This window comes from Thalia democratica, chromosome 7, assembly GCF_965202585.1.
Source record: "Thalia democratica chromosome 7, ktThaDemo2.hap1.1, whole genome shotgun sequence".
NCBI lineage: Eukaryota > Metazoa > Chordata > Thaliacea > Salpida > Salpidae > Thalia > Thalia democratica.
Window position 1 is genome coordinate 47,100,374 of NC_139171.1, and position 17,786 is coordinate 47,118,159.

A 17,786-nucleotide genomic window follows, 5' to 3' on the forward strand; every position below is an offset into this window, starting at 1 on the left:
ATCTATTATACATATATATATAACATAGAAAATAATATAGTTATATAAAATAAATCAATCACCTTCCACATAGCCCGCTTGAAGGGGTTTTTAATAGTGTATTGCAAAATTTATTGAACTTAAAAGGAGTTTTTTCATAGGTTTCATTAATTAAATACACCACAGTGTTTTTTGTGTAAATTTTGTATTATTGTGAATTAAATGCAATTTAATTCGAACTTTAACAGCTGAGGATTAAACTGGGTTGCCACAGGTCAAGCTGAGAAAATTTCCTGACTTTTACTGATTTTTTACTTAAATTTTTCTGACTTTTCTAAATCAATTAATTTAAACTTATTATAAAATACATAATATAACACTTGAATGTATATAAAGCTTTCAATTAAATTTTAATACAGCTTAAAACAACATTTTTTTTGCTGAATTCAATCATCAAACTTCCATTACATCACTTGTACCATCTGTGTATGATCGATGTATTTGCAATAAACAAATCTATCAGCAAAATACCTTATAAACACGGCTTGTCTGAAAAAGACACTATTTTTTTAGCATTTCCTAACATAATTGTATCTAAATAAACGAAACGACATATAAGGAACTTATACAATTAAAACCTCAAACTTATAACAAACTTTAATAACTAAAATCTTAAAACAATAACGAACTTTTACAATTAAAACGTTAAAACAATAAAGAACGTAATCAAACATGGTTTTTTTTAATATGTACTTAAATTTCCGTTTCTTTATTAGCACTTCAACCTATTCATCTAATGAAGATATGGTTTCCTTCATCTGATCCTCTCTCTTTTTTAAAACCTCTCTTATAACTTATTTAACAAATTTAAAAAAATTTGAAAAAACTATAAAGAGGTATACTTATCAACTTGTTACATAAAATACTAAACTAACAGCTTAATTATATAGAATTCACCTATTTACATAAACAAAAAACACTTTGATTCCAAAATTATGCTAGATAAACTTTTGTGTATATATCACAGTTTCACTATGGAAGTGTCCTTGCTACAGATCATCAATACTAAAAGGCTTACAAAAACTGCTTGTTCAACTAGGGTAGTTGTTGAATACTTTAATAGAAAATTTTCGAAGTTTTATAAAGGATACTTTATTAATTTTTACAAATTGAAGGCATTGGAAATTAAATAATTTTTTTAATTTCTAGGAAAATTTTGCAATTTTAGTCTGACTTTAAAGGATTTTTAATTAATTTTCTATCATTTGAAGGCTTTGGAATTTAAGGAATTTTCTAAATTAAAACTGAGAAAATCTGACTTTTTTTTTGTCAAATTTCCTGACTTTTCCTGACTTTTTTTCAAAAACCCCCACTTTCTCCTGACTTTTTTCATTTTTTTTAGTTTTTCCTGACCTTGTGGCAACCCTGATTAAAGCATTTAGCTTTATGAAACATTTGTACTGTTTTTTTTGACTTCAACAGTTTGCAATAAACTATATATACAAATTACCCATATATATTAAGTATTGATATTTTTGATTGACTAATGTCCCAGTTGCCTAAGCAACATTTTTTGCAAAACTAAATAACAATTTTGTATATAATTACTGTTTTATTATTTTTTTGAAGTAATATTATGATTATAGAGATAGAGTTGTTCCCTTTCATTTATTTTGTTTAGTGCCAATCCTTTTTGATTTATTTTTATTTCCCAATTTTGTATAATTTTAATCTGCTGACTTCCTAAACTTTATCATGGGAACAGAATTATGCGACATGATAAAATTTTCTGCTAAACAAAACTAAAATATCTTAGGGGATGTTTGGAGTTTATAGAGATGACGGTCTCGCAGTCATACAATCCTAGTCACCCAGAAACGCGAAAATTACAGCAATGGCAAAATTTAAGAAATGGATGGGCTAGATAGTTGCGGCAGCACTAATAGAAACCGATTTTCTAGACATAGAACTAAACCTTAACAATAAAACATACACCCCATTTAGATAGCCAAATTCAGATATTTTTTATGTAATCAAACAATCAAACCACTAAAACAAATCTTAGAACAATCACCTATAACAGTAAACGAAAGATTAAACAAACTATCCAGCAATGAAGAGTCCTTTAACTGCAAAAAAAGATATCAAACAGCCTTCAAAACGCCAACTACAAATTTAATTTAATATTCCAAAAAATAAGAAAGCAAATAAAATAAATATTTTATCCGCCTTTTTCACTAACAATAGCCACAAAGATAGGTAAGAAATTTTAAAAATAAGTAAACCAACATTTGACATAAACCACCCATACCACAAAATATTCATCAGGAGTACATTAAAAATATCGTACAAGTGCATAAGAAGTTTTAACACAAAAATTCTTAAACACAACAACAAAATATTAATCCACCTAAACATCAAAACACAAGAAAAAACTTGCAGTTGTAGAAACAAAACACACCCATTGAACAGCAACCTAATTTCTCAAGCCGCATCAAAAATAGGCGATATAACAAAGTTTATGTAAGCTCCACCAGTACATTTAAAAGCAAATACCGGAGCCTTAAGGCAAGCTTCAAGATTAAACTAAAAAGATATAGCACATAACTATTAAACTATACATGGAAATTTAAAGACATGAACAAAAATATAGTTTGAAATGGGAAATACTGTGCAGAACTAAGGTAAAACTAAAAATAATAAAACGTGTAATTTATGCAGCTTAGAAAAATACGAGTCTAAGAAAAAAAAGGCACTAAACAAAAGAAATGAAAGGCAACAACCCTGCCTCCATAACCAAAACATTTACTTATAAAAATAAAGCAAAATTAACTAAAAATAAAGCAAACTAAAACTAAGCATAATAACAGATAGTGCGAAAAAAAAAACTTACTTGTGAAATAATAACTTTAAAATGGACTGACCAAAGTTAATTTATCTAATACTTCACATTATGTATACTTATTAAATTTCATTAAATTATTCCAATAAACTTTATTTTCTTTAATAACTGATGTTATTTAAGTCAAAACAGCTGTCAGCAATACAAAAAAAAAGATTTTCAATAAAAAGTAAATAAGAATAATAATAATAAAAAAAGGCTTCATTAACTCAACCAATACTCTTTGGACCCAATTGGAAGCCTTTAATACAAGTTTAATGTAGAATTTAGAAAATATTTAATAAGTTCTTCTTGCTCTCAATTTTTCTTCGAAAATTCAAAACTTTTTTTTTTTGCATTTTTCTAAAAACTTACTTACTTTAATAAATAAGTAAGTATATATAGTTTATTGAGAAAACTCGAGTTTAAAAATAACAGAACATTATTTCATAAAAACAAGAATTTTTTTTAAATCATCAGCTGTAGTTTTGAAATGAATTGCACTTTGCTAAACAATAATACAAAAATTTTACCAAAAAAAAACTTTATGACGTAATTATTGATTATTGTAGAGTACAAATATTCAGTGCAAAACTAATCTTCCATCTAAACATACAACTAGATTTCACAAAAACCACAATTAAGTGACCAGGGGCGTAGCGTGGGGAGGGACGCTGGCGCATGCGTGCCACCCAAAAAAAAAAAAAAGAAGTAAAAAAAATGCAATATCTTATCCTTTATTGTTTATTTAGTCTGCTTAATTTGCCTTTTTTCAACTATGTTTTTCTAGTATTCGAAAAGTAAAACGAAATTTCGAATACAAATTAGTGACAAATTAGGGAAATTACCCAGTATACTGATTCGGTGCGTAATTGCAATTACGCACCGATATTGATGAAAAACTCCATAAGGAAAAAATTTATAACTTCATTAACTTCATAAAAATTTAGACTCAAACAGTACGCAACTAGTTAGTGCACCGCAGTAGTATAACCTTATGACAGATTTTTTTACAAGGACACATGCTAACATTTTGTTAACAAACCATAAAGCTAAACCTGTTTTATAGTGATAATGATTCAAGAATAAACAAATTATGGTAAAAAAAGCAATAAACAACTGCTATTAAAATAAAAATAAATTGATAATAAGAAAAAAATATTAACAACATAATTTAAATAATAAATAGCAAAAAATAGAAAAAAATAAATTAAAACAAATAATAAACAAACAATTCATACTGTGATGACAGTTTTATTTTACTTTACAAAAAGTATTGTTGAAATTATCTAAACTTAAAATTTTAACAAAAAGTAGTTTCTTTTTTTATTAAGATATCAAACAAATCAAACTTTGTTATTCTATCAGCCAAAAAGTTTAAAAATTAATCAACTTTTGTAGCAAGTTATTTTAAAATTTCTTTAGTCACATCATGAATAAATTTATAGCAACTTGTAAAACAGAATTTTTACAATCAATTTTTAGTTTAAAAGACATAATTGATTAATTTTAAATTTAAATTTATTTACTTTTAAATCAAATTTTAAATGGTATTTAAAAAATTTTTCTTTCTATCAACTGTTTTTAGTATTTAAAAAATGCTGTTCCCTAAAGATCTTAGAATAACTGATTTTAATATAAGTGAAAAGTTATATTTCTTGTGAATTTTTAAAAGCATTGAAAAAGTTGACCTTAAAAAAATTATCTTTTAAACATTTTCTTTTGTATCAGAAATATTTAGTAAAATCTTTCCACACACTCAGGATAACTCAGGATTTTATGAAACTTTGGAAAACTTTAGTATGACTCGGTAAAAATCAGGATAACTCAGAATGTTTTAAGTATTTTCAAGCTCAGGCTGACTAAGGATAGATTTGTTTTTTTTTTAACTCAGGGTAGACTTAGTGGTTTTAAAAGATTTTAAATTTTATAAAGCCTAGTTTCTATTAGTTTAAAAACAATAAAAAATTCTTTAAAAGAATTTAAAATGCTTATGATGACACATGACATTTTAAAACTAACTCAGGACAGTTATTTTGACTCAAAGAGTGGCAAGGCAATCCTGATTTCTTCAAAATTAATTGTTTTTTGTTTTTTTTTTTGTAAAATATGTTTTATAATACTAAAGAAAAAGTAAACATTTGTTTTCATTAATTTTTAGATTATTATTTTAAAAAATATGCAAAGTAATATTGTATGGAATGTTGCAAGTCTAAAAGTATGTCAGATAGGAAAATTATCTAAAGTTCAAAAGCTTGAATTGAAAAATAGCAGACCACTACAAGATATTAATATTACTCAAAACTGCAGTTCAAGTGGCATGAAATTTTTATTTTTAATTTCTTTTATATTTCAAATTTTCTTCATTTGTTAAGATTTATTTTTACAGTTTTATATCGTAATATAAGTAAAAATGAAGAAGTTAAAAAAAAACTAGCTTTTTAGATTTCTTCTACAAAAAATTTAAAACTTTCAATTTTAATAATGAAATTTTAACATTTTTATATAAAAGATAAAGATAGTATACTAAAAGCTGCAACGAACTAAAAATATGAGTTATTTTGAGTTTAATACAACACTTTTTTGTTGATTCAAAATAGATGTTGAACATTATTTAGAAATTGCACAGAGAAAAATGTTTTGAGGTAATTGTTATTCTTAGTTGACTATTTATTTGTAGTTTAAGGCCATGGGTAAGCCATTTTTTTAGAAGTTGATCTTATTTTAAAGATTTTTTTTAAGCTTTAAGATTCTTTTAACTGTTTTAAAAAATTCGAATTATTTTTTGAGATATGACCAGTCAAAGTCGGGCCGCATAATAGGTTACCCATGGGAAGGGAAAACTAAAACAGCGAAAAAAGACTAGTTTTTCAAAATCTATCTCCTCCTACATTTTTCAAGCAATCTTCTTCAAACTTTAACAGTTTAATCTTTATACACTAACAAAAAAACATTACTTGTGAATTTAAAAATTTGTAGTAATTTTTTTTTTTTTTTTGAAAAAAAAAAGACTTTGTTTTTATTTTTTTTTATAAAATTTTTATTCATTTTAATTATCTAAATTCATAAGTAAGTTTTTTTCCTGTAATGTTAGGAACATTTTTTAAAATTTGAAGAAGATTGCTTGAAAAATGAAGTAGGAGATAGATTTTCAGTATTTTTCTTAATTTCGAAGAAAATTGACCCTGAAAAATTTGCGGCCCAAAAGTTTAATTTAGAGGATTTTTTGAGAAAAAAAATTGCGCACCCCCTGACCAAAATACCACGCTACGCCACTGTAAAGGACCATTAAACACTTTAAAATTTATTTTATTTTAAGAGGATCTTTTTCATATGTCAACAAAACGATATGAATTCACTCCTCTAATTAAACAACCTTCCTTTTGCAACTCATACCCAACGGCTGTTGATTCTTTTAAGCACAGCCTTCAAACAGGGTTATTACCATCTGCTATTGGCTGTGCTGTTTTTGTCACCTCCTAAATTATTTTAAAATCAATGCTTTTATTTATATATATTTATATAAAGCTAAGTTGAAAAAAGAAATGCTCTCCACAAGGAATAAATTATAAACGAAACTCTACAGTTTTCTAAATACAATAATTCACATTTGTCTATAAAAAAGTTCATAAGTCTATTTAATTAAATAATATATACATAAGTTAAAAAAACACAAAATAAGTTTAAAAAATTAAGTATTATTAAGTTTATTACTCAAAATTTTAACGAAAGATTTATGTTTTTTATTAGTATAAATTATTGAAAATAAAAACTAGATATTTTAAACAAAAATGACTATACTAAAAAGCTTAAAAATAACTTATAATATAATAATAAATAACTTTTAAATTGTATCGCTACCATACTTTCTTTTTTAATATATCTACAACTAAAAACATACTAATAGCTTGACTTGTTCGTTATTTTGATTTTCTCTCCAGATTTTTCTGCTTTGTTTAGATAGTATTCCAACGGCAAACATGGACAGGGAAGTCTCAAAAGTTTCAGAGTTTAGTGCATGTTCACAGACTGTAGACTTCAATAGATCCTAAAAACACAGTTGAATAAAAATAGAGAAAAAACGACAACAAAACTGAAAATTCCAATACATATAACAAGTACTTGATAGGTTTAAGTAACAAAATAAGTTTAAACTAAAATATTTACTTTGGTATGTATATTTTTAAAACAAAAAAAAAGATGACATTAAGCATTTACAAAATTTGATTTTTTAAATGTTAAACACTTTATGATTTACTATTATAAAACTTTATTACAACACAAATGAAATTTTACAAATTATGAAGTTTTTACATAATATATTTAGATAACTTAACAAATTGTAAGTTTTACATGCTGCAGGCACAATTAAATAACAACTTCATTTTATAATCTTTACAATTATAAAAGTTAAACAAATTATTGAACAATCAGATTTTATCAATAACTTTTTTTTTAGAAAACTAGCAAAATGATGTTAAAAAATTATTCAACTATTAAAAACTTAACTCATAGCTATTTTCCTTGGTAGAGTGTACACTAACTACTTAAACTTACTTTAATAAAAATATTATTTTTATAAAACAATTAATAATTTTTTATTTAATTTAATTTAATAAATATTTATTTTTGAATCAAAAAAATAAGTTTTTAAATTTACTTCCTTATAGTTTTCATTTTAGCTACAATTTTTTTTTTGGGTCACTAAAGTAGGTATATAATACATAAAATAAAAACTGAACTTCTAAACTTTAGAGTAAATTAATTAAAAGGTATTATCATAAATTATTATACTTAATTAAAAACAAGTTTATCTGAACTTAAACATATAAAAATTTTCTATATAAAGCGCTTATTCACTTATCCAGACACGTTGGGCAAGATTTTTCTGTAAACATGTCTGGATAACCAAAATTCCGGATAAGTACAAAAAATCAATTTTTTCATATAATAATACAACTGCTGCATATAATACGATGCATAATAAAAGTGTTATGGTAAACACAAAAACATAGTAATTGTGAGTAATATATAACTAAATGATAAACAATAGAAGCTAAACTTAAGGTTAATTAATTTATTTTTTCTAAGGTAGAAAAACATCAGAATTACTAACCCTCTGCAACTATATACGTTTTTTGAGGATCAAGCAAGTAAAATTTATCATTTGCAATTCTACCTGCCCTAACTATTAATTTAAAAATATATATAAATTTTTGTTCAAGAGAAAATATAAATTAAATTTACCTTTAAAAGCAAAAATAATGTAAACCTATCTCTTTAAATGAAAAAAAAACTTAAAAAAATTAGACAGAAAGAAAACAAGAAATTTTGACTAAGTTTAAAGTCTATTCAATGGAAACATATCACTCCTAACAAACTAGTTTTTATTGGAAGTTATACTAAAATAAGAAATAATAGACGTTTGTTTTATAGTTTTTCCACGTTTTTCAGCATAAAACTCATTGAATTTAAAATGTTGTAAAACTTTTTGAAATTTTTTTTTTGATTTTTTATCTGACTGAAATTGTCCGGATAAGTGAAGTTCGGATAAGTGAATAAGCACTGTACTATAAACAATTTGAAATTAAAATTTTAACAACTCAATTTCTTAAAATTAATATTTTCTTAAATATGTTTAAATAGTTCAATTTTTGAATATGTTATAATAAAATAGTATTTTTAGCTTAAGTTGTAAAACGGTTATAAAGCTTCTACAGATATTAACAAAATAAATAACTATTGAATTTGGTCTTATGCTAATTATCTAAGTTTTAAGTTACAATAATGTAGTATGTATTTAATTATAAGTTTGAGTTAATATATTGCAATGTTTTTGAAATACACAACACAAAGTTAATGAAACCAGTAGGTTTTTCAATAGTTTATTAGTAGCTGTCGTTAAAACTTAAAAATTTAAATGCCAAAAACGTTTTAAAGGTATCTTTAATACTCAAAACTATGAAATTCATTTTTAAAACATTTATAAAGTTACACAATTAGAACTTATTACCAAAGCTGTAGAATCTAAACCACTGATGACAGTATGTGTTAAATACAAAAATCTGCAGGCAAATTCTGCTAGTGTTACGCTTTACGCATCTTCCATTTATTTCTAGACTAATACGTGTTGTTCGAATATCACGATTGATTAAATCATTTTTTAAACCATCACAATCCGGGCTATTTTGAAATAACTCCAACACAGACTTGTAATCACACTCAGGATAATTTGCAGCTTCAAAAAATATTGTTTGAAGTAAACTTCAAAAAAATATTAGTAAAATAACTTAAGTATGTTGTGACAAATATTTTGTTTACAATCTTGTCATGTTTTACTAATTTGTGAAACTAGTTATTTATTATGTTTTTTAAATAGTATTTTGAAATATACAAAATTTTATCATTACAGTATAAATTTGTTTAACTTAATAAAAATATTTTTTCTACTTTGAGATTAATTCAAAATAAAATTTCTGAATTTTTGCTTTGTTAGATATAAATAGTATGAAAATAAAAAATAATAAAAAATTGACCAATATACTTTATATATTTTCATGTTGTCTTGCTTTTACTTTTAGCAGTTTTTATCATTAATGTAATCAAGGAAAATATTTTTTTTAATCATAATAAAATACAACTTAAACTTTTTAACAATTTGAAACAAATTTTGATAATTGTAATTATAGATTTTATAGTTCTAAAGTAAAAGATAGCTTGACTATAAGTAATATTTTAGTTCTTTATAAGTATATGTCGAAATACTTTTAAATATACAGTAAGATATTTAGGTAACACTATACATAAGACAATAAACAACATAATTTAAGATAAAACATTAAACTACTTTAAAAAAATTTTTCAAGTTGTATTAAATACACTCACCATGTCTCAAAGCTTCATTGGGGTCAGTGTCAAGTGCGTTAAAAGAATCTAATCCAGTTTCTAGAAACTGTGAGAACCTTTGAAAAACATCAAACGTTTTAAAACAGTTTTATTCTTTATTTTCATGTTTTTAGTTCAAGGTTTTTGCATTATGTTACATACTTTAATATAATTATTTCTCTTTATTTTAGACTTTATTTTCATATTTTTCAATTTAAGTGTTTACAACTTTTTACAACTTATATTAAATTAAAAGTTTTTACAATGATAATTTTAAAAAAACTATAAGTAATAACTTAGTATAATGAAAATATAAAATGCAAATGAGATAAATTAGAATACTAATTAATTAATATAAATTATATTTCATGTTAAATAATGATATAAAGTAGTTTTGAAAAAATTAAAGTAAAAAAAAATACTTTGTTAACAGAATGAAATTCTACAGTTTTTAGCATTTTACAAAACATTGACATTAAAAAATTATGTATTTTCATGGTAATAATTTAGGAAAATTTAAAAGAAACAGTACTATTTTGGGTACAGAAAAAAACTTGTTATCATTTTTTGTATCTCGTTTTTAAACTGTACATGAGACAAATCAAAACTACTGTAATCATTCTTTCCATAAGTCTAAAGCTTACGTGCATCACCAATCAGTTATACAAGCTGCTAATGTCTACTAAACTCACACACTTTCATTCTTAATCCACTTTATGCTTATAAACGATCCAAGAACACCACATCTCACTTTAAATTTATATTTTATCGCTTTCCATTGTTAATTGAATAGTTAAGCTTGCTATGATTTCTCCACTTTTACTTTGTTTTTGATGTAACTTTTACGAAGGAAACTAGTGTGAACACTGCTCTAATCCTTAACTCATTGCTTAAGGTACTTGAATGCTTAGTGAAAATCTTTAACTAACTTGAACGTGTTTTTCGTGGTCTTTTTCTTGTTATCTCATTTAATCAAGGAACTCATTCTTATTCATGCTTATTTTGTGGACTTTTGTTCGTTTATCATTCAATAATTATTTGTTTTCTACTTTATTAAAATAAAGTTATGCTACGTCACTGTAAAAACTAGTTATATTTTTTAATGAAAATAATAAGAATAAAACTCACTGAATTATTAATAGAAAATGTTTTCAACTGTTAATAGCAAAAAAGTGTTAACGTTCCATAAAAAGTATTGTTCAATTACAACCAAAAACATGCATAGCTATTCAAAATTCATACATTACAATACATAAATGTAAACAACATCGATTGTTCAAAATTCAAAAGAAACATAATACTATCAACAAGCACACAATTGACCAAAACAAAAACAGCTTAAATAAATGATGAAAATGTATACTCAAAGCTATAGTTTTCCAAAGAGGACATCTATTTAGTAGGTTGCTTAACTAGTCAAACATATGAAACAAACCAATTCATTAGCTGAAACATGGTACGCAGGAAAAGAAGTAACAGCTTCTTACCATTCATTTGTGTTACTTGTTACAACTGTATGTGAGACAACTTGATGATTTAAAACGACTTAAACAGTTTGTCATTAGTTATTTTTGTTATAAATGTAAAGTCATCAGGACCACCACTTAATTTAACCACTTACTAATGCCCACAAAGCAGTGTAAAACAAGCTCTAACTAAAAGACAAAAATGTACCAAACTTAATGTTCCTTGTGCTGGTGAAAGCCCAAAAGCAAGGTGAAAGGTCAGTTAGAATGTTTGTATAACACACTTTACTTAAAGTTTTACTTTTATGTTTTATTTTTTAGTCACTTTGTTGTACTTACAATTGTTTTGGTTCTCTTACATGACATCTTGAACTACTTGTGAGGATGGAGCTAGTTGCAATTAAAAAGCATCGCTTAAGTCTCTTACGCTACATGTAATTAAACTTTTGCAGAAAGCTTTAACTAACTTGATTTTTGTGTCCATAGGATTTTCTCGTTAAGTTCTTTTTTTAAACAATACTTATTCCCACTATGCTTACTTTGTTTACTTCTTTTTGCAATATCTAACAAATATTTAGTTTATCTAAAAAAAAAATTCTACGTCATCGTAAAAAATATGTTATATTTTTAAATGAAAATAATACATTAAATTGTAACAAAATAAGCTTAACTGTTTTATTATAAAAAAATATCTCATCAATAGCTTCTAGAATTTTTTATTAGTATTTATTGGATGTATTTCAAACTATATAAAACAGTTTAGAGTTGTAAAATATACATGTGTAAACAACAGTAGATGTTCAAGTCAAAATGAAAATTATTAAAAAACTTGCGATTTCAGTACAACAATCATGAAGTAACACGACCAAAATCTTTTTACAAAACTTAAAACTGTTTTATTGAACTCAAATTGTTCACAGCTTTATTTTATCTTGTTTCAGAAAGTTATAACCAAACTTCAACTAAAACACGATTGAAAACATGCATTGCAATTTAAAACTCATAAAAAACATAAGCAAAAAATAGCATCAACATGTATACAACTTATTACAACATGAACAAAAAAGAACAATTCGAATCCTTAACTTTAAAAAGCTTGCATTGTTTAGTTGATTTGACATTGCTTATAGCTTTATCAAGTTAAAGCATCAACATTTAAATCAAACTAAATCAATTGGTACAAAAGAAGTAACAGGTTGTTACCATTTAATTCTATCACTTTTTTACGGTACATATCACTAATTATCTAAACCACATATAACACAATTTGATAGCTTAAAACGGCATTAACAGTTTTTTTAACTATGCTTTTTTATAAACCTATGGCAATCTACCTATTTGTTTAACTAGCTTTTAATTTCTACTAAGCAGTATTAAACTACCATTAACTAAGCAAAATATGTGTACAATTTTAACAACTTTGTGCTGGTAAAAGATCAAAAGTAAGAGTTAGAGCTAGTTAAATGAAACATTTTACTTCTACATAACGTTTTTTAAGCTCCTTATATTGGCTTTTGCAATTTTATCTGACCATTTTCAACTACTTTGAGAAAGGAGCTAGTTATGTTTTAAAAGTATTATTTAAATCGTTGAACAAGTTTTATAAATCAGTTATAATTGAATGTTTCAAAAAAGCTTCAACTAACTTCAGTGTGTTGTCCGTAGGCTTTTTCTTAAAAACTTCTTTATTTACACTAGACTTATTCTCATATACGCTTACTTTATATACTTGTTTTTTTTTTTTCATTAAATAACTGCTTAGTTTGTTTTTAAAAATTTGTCCTACGTCACTATAAGTAAAAATTATATTTTGAAATGAAAATAAAACAGTTAGTTTTTATTTTATACTTTAAATAAACATAGTATTATTATTAAAAATTCTTGATCATTTGAGGTTTAATCAAAAAAGTTTTATTAATCATATTTGTTGAAATTAAACTAAAACTTAACATAAAAAACAGTTTCAAAGTTGTACAACAAATAAATGTAAACAACTGTGATTGTTCAAAACAAAAAAAAAAATCAAAAGCATACAGTTTCAGTACAACTATCATTAAATCTTTCGTTTTACAAACCCTAGACTTTTTTTTGAACTTAGTAGCTTATGGATTTTTCAAATAAAAACATCGATGCATAAAAATACTAACAGCTGAAACGTTATGCAAAGGAAAAGAAGTATACAGCTTTGTAACTCAATTGAACACTATGTATGACACAACTTGATGACTCAAAACTGCTGTAACTGTTTGTTTTAAGTTATGTTTTTTAAAAGTAAGATAAGTTTAAGATAAACGAAAAATGTATATGATCGGTATGAATCATTGGTCCAACATACAACAACTCAAAAAGAAAAGCCTACGGCACGCGGTATTCCCAAGCGGTCACCCATCTAACTACTAAGACACTGCTTAACTTCCCAGATCGGACGAGATGGGGTGCGTTCAGTGTGGTATGGTCGTAGGCGTCTAGCAGCGAAAAAAAGCGATTATAAACAAATAAGCTGTCTGAAACTTGTAGGTTGTTTGCTTAAGTGTTTCATATGTTTAGATCCCACTTTGTTCTAACTAATAAAGATAAACTAAGCCTTTCTAGTCTTTACTTTTCACATTTTTTTCTTAGCTTCAAGCTTCATAAAACTATTCAGCTATTGATTTTTAGTTGTTAGAGTACACAATATCATTACAGTGCAACGACATAGCACAACATTATAAGACAGAAATTAACTAGTACAACAGTTTAGAAAAGTTATTTCAAATACTTTTAACTGTGAAACTACATTTTTTTTACATAAACTTATTGGCACTTTATAAAATAAACCTACTTGCTTTTAACTTTTGAACGAGTTTTTATATGTACAGCGCGTTTTTGAGAAGGTAAGTGACTAGTATGTGCAAGAACAAACTAAAAACTTAAGTAGTTAAATTGAATTAGATGGTTTAATTTAATTTTTTAGTACTACCCTTTTTATTATGAGTAAATTTAAGGTAATTATTACTAGTAAAATCACACAAAACGAATACTTGTGCATTTTTCGGATTTTTTTTACAAATCAGCACAGTTTAAAATGTAATCAAGTTAAACATACTTCATGGGTTTTACGGTTAACAAAGCTGGCTGGAAATAAAATAATAAAACTTTGCTTAAGCTTGAGATGAAAAAAACACTTAGCCTTGTCTAAAACTTTACTACTTTAAGCTTGCAGCTTAAGAAAACTAAGCCGGGTGTGTAGTAGTATAATTTGTTTTATTTGAGGTTTATCTCACTAAATGGAGAGATGTGCTGTAGCATTTAGACTGTTTTTCTGGACCTTTAAAGCTAACCTTTAAAAAAAAATTCACTATCACTGGAACATTTTTAACATTAGTAGTAAAGCAACTTTGCTTTTATTAGCATACAGGCTTTAAACTCACACGCTAATGCTTGTAACAATCAGTAAAAGGTACCTGAGAAAGCAAAACTGCTCAACAGTCAATTCGTCACAGTCAGTAACTGCTGAAAGTATTGTTTTGCTTTCTTTAATCAACATACAAAATGTCTACAACAGCAGTAGCAGCACCATCAGCAGCGGCACCGGCCGCAGTTAAGGCCAGGTCTTCCAAAAGACCAAGCGCCAAGAAGGCAGAACACCCGAGTTACAGGGAAATGATCAGCTCTGCCCTGGGAGCAATGAAAGAACGAAAAGGTACATCCCGCCAGAAGATACAAAAGTTTATCGCGGAAACCTACAAGCTTGAGCTCTCAGCTTCTAATTCTCACTTGAAGAGAGCACTTACCAGCGGCGTGACCAAGGGTGCTTTTCTCCAGACTACTGGAAAAGGCGCTTCTGGCTCGTTCAAGCTTGCTCCAATGCCAGCTGCTGGTCCCAAGAAGAGAACAAAAAAAGTAGCTAAAAAGCCAGCAGTAAAGAAGACCGCAGCTAAAAAACGAGTGAAGAAGTGTGCTCCCAAGAAGGCAGCAAAAAAACCAGCAGCCAAAAAGCGACCTGCTAAAAAGTGTGCTCCTAAGAAGGCAGCGTCTAAAAAAGCTGCAAGCAAGAAGAAGAAAGTAACAAAGAAGAAGCCGGCAGCCAAAAAAGCATCTAAGAAGGCAAGTACCAAGAAGAGCTGCAAGAAATAAGTTGTTCTTTTACCCAAGGTCCTTTTCAGGACCACTCAATTAAAGTATAAATAAAATTTAAAACGCAAACAATGTTACTAAACTAAAAATATGCAAATCAATGAGATACAGTGGAATCGCTTGCGTCCGTGTCTATGTAAACAGTATATAAACAGTCTTCCGTTAAACAGTTTTATCATCAAAATGGCTCGTACCAAGCAAACCGCTCGTAAGTCAACCGGAGGCAAGGCTCCAAGGAAACAGCTCGCCACCAAGGCCGCTCGCAAGAGCGCACCCGCTACCGGAGGTGTGAAGAAGCCTCATCGCTACAGACCCGGCACAGTTGCGCTGAGAGAAATCAGACGCTACCAGAAGTCAACTGAGCTTCTTTTGCGTAAGTTGCCTTTCCAGCGTCTGGTACGTGAAATAGCTCAAGACTTCAAAACTGACTTGAGGTTTCAAAGCAGTGCCGTAATGGCTTTGCAAGAAGCCAGCGAGGCGTACCTCGTTGGTTTGTTCGAAGATACTAACCTTTGCGCGATCCACGCCAAGCGTGTGACGATCATGCCCAAAGACGTCCAGCTCGCCAGGAGAATGCGTGGCGAAAGAGCTTAACAATTGGCTAAAACCGGTCCTTTTCAGGACCACCTTTAAACTTTGAAAATGAGACAACAACCAAACGAAAGAATGTAAATAAAAGATGTTTCTTTTTGGTATGCAAATGAGTTTTGTCGTAACCGTACGCGTCCGTAACAGCTTGTATATATAGTCGAGGGACTGACAAAATCAGTATATTCAACATGTCTGGACGCGGCAAAGGAGGTAAAGGTCTAGGAAAAGGAGGCGCCATCGCAAAGTACTTCGCGATAACATCCAAGGTATCACGAAACCAGCGATCCGCCGTTTGGCTCGCCGAGGCGGAGTAAAGCGAATCTCTGGACTGATCTATGAAGAAACGAGAGGCGTCATGAAAGTTTTCTTGGAAAATGTTATTCGCGATGCAGTAACATACACAGAGCACGCCAAGCGCAAGACCGTCACAGCACTTGACGTCGTGTACGCACTCAAGCGTCAAGGAAGAACCTTGTACGGCTTTGGTGGCTAAACAATTAGCGAACCCGGTCCTTTTTAGGACCACCTATATCAATAAAATGTATTTTGGCAAACATAGACAAATTAAAGTAGCAGCTACGATTTATGCAAATTAGCTTTTCGTTCGTCGCGGTTAGGTTTGAGTTGTATATTCAGCTGTGCAAGTAACATTGCACAATCATTCGAACAACAAAATGTCGGGACGTGGTAAAGGATCAAAACTCAAATCTAAGCCGAAGAGCAGGTCTTCTCGTGCAGGACTGCAGTTTCCAGTCGGTCGCGTGCACCGTCTGTTGCGCACTGGCAACTACAGCCAAAGAGTCGGAGCCGGTGCTCCAGTTTATCTGGCTGCCGTTCTCGAGTACTTGAGCGCAGAAGTGCTCGAGCTTGCCGGTAACGCTGCTCGTGACAACAAGAAAAGCAGGATCATTCCTCGCCATTTGCAACTAGCTATCCGCAACGACGAAGAGTTAAACAAACTTCTCGGAGGCGTCACTATTGCTCAAGGTGGTGTTCTTCCAAACATCCAGGCAGTATTATTGCCTAAGAAGACCGCTTCAAAAAAGTCCGCCTAAGTTTAAACAAACCAGGTCCTTTTCAGGACCACCTAAAACATTTACTGCAAACGAGAGAAGCGATCGTTCGCGTACGGAACTGCTAATTTGCATAAATTTTCAGTATATATAGCAGCGTTGAGACTCAAGTTCACACATCATTATGACAGCTACCAAAGGCGCGAAGAAATCAGTAGCCAAGACCACCCCGGTCGACGGCAAGAAGAAGCGAAGGAGGAGGCACAAACAAAGCTTTGGCATTTACGTGTACAAAGTTTTGAAGCAAGTTCACCCCGACACCGGAATCTCCAGCAAGGCGATGGGAATCATGAACTCATTTGTCAACGACATCTTCGAGCGCATTGCAGCAGAGGCTTCACGTTTGGCTCATTACAACAAGAGGTCAACTGTGAGCAGCCGCGAAATTCAAACTGCTGTCAGGCTCTTGCTCCCCGGCGAGTTGTCAAAGCACGCAGTTTCAGAAGGAACTAAAGCTGTTACCAAATACACCAGCTCAAAATAAATGCTCAACAACCGGTCCTTTTTAGGACCACCATTTGAATAAAACCAGCTATTAGATAACCACTTGTAAGTAAAAATTGCCTTTACAGTAATACCAACATATTGATATTTATACAAATTAAAAGCCCATATAAAAAGACAAACTATTTTGTCCTACTCAACTCTTACATTATGGAACAAGTCTAACATGAAAAAAGTAGTAGTAGTACTGGCAATAAAAATATTTGCAAAAAAGGTTTAACTAACTTGAATATGTTGTCCGTAAGTTATTTTCTTCTTAACGTTTTTTAGACAGAAAACTACTTCTTATTC

At 28.7% G+C, this 17,786-nt stretch overlaps 3 protein-coding genes and 1 pseudogene across 3 annotated transcripts; all 4 read left to right on the forward strand.

The window, feature by feature from the left end:
* The first annotated feature begins 15,510 nt into the window (after positions 1-15,510).
* LOC145841479 (histone H3-like) lies at positions 15,511-15,921 on the forward strand. Its single transcript, XM_082948839.1, has one exon. The coding sequence runs from the start codon at positions 15,511-15,513 to the stop codon at positions 15,919-15,921; it is 411 nt and encodes a 136-aa protein (XP_082804965.1).
* A 185-nt stretch (positions 15,922-16,106) lies between these two features.
* LOC145840924 (histone H4-like) lies at positions 16,107-16,411 on the forward strand (annotated as a pseudogene).
* A 181-nt stretch (positions 16,412-16,592) lies between these two features.
* LOC145841480 (histone H2A) lies at positions 16,593-16,973 on the forward strand. The gene has a single exon (XM_082948840.1). The coding sequence runs from the start codon at positions 16,593-16,595 to the stop codon at positions 16,971-16,973; it is 381 nt and encodes a 126-aa protein (XP_082804966.1).
* Positions 16,974-17,115: 142 nt separating this feature from the next.
* LOC145841481 (histone H2B type 1-K-like) lies at positions 17,116-17,475 on the forward strand. The gene has a single exon (XM_082948841.1). The coding sequence runs from the start codon at positions 17,116-17,118 to the stop codon at positions 17,473-17,475; it is 360 nt and encodes a 119-aa protein (XP_082804967.1).
* Positions 17,476-17,786: the final 311 nt, after the last annotated feature.

Bases quoted from the DNA above. Each gene is read 5' to 3' on its own strand.
- LOC145841479 (XM_082948839.1), top strand. From the start codon at position 15,511: ATGGCTCGTACCAAGCAAACCGCTCGTAAGTCAACCGGAGGCAAGGCT.
- LOC145841480 (XM_082948840.1), top strand. From the start codon at position 16,593: ATGTCGGGACGTGGTAAAGGATCAAAACTCAAATCTAAGCCGAAGAGC.
- LOC145841481 (XM_082948841.1), top strand. From the start codon at position 17,116: ATGACAGCTACCAAAGGCGCGAAGAAATCAGTAGCCAAGACCACCCCG.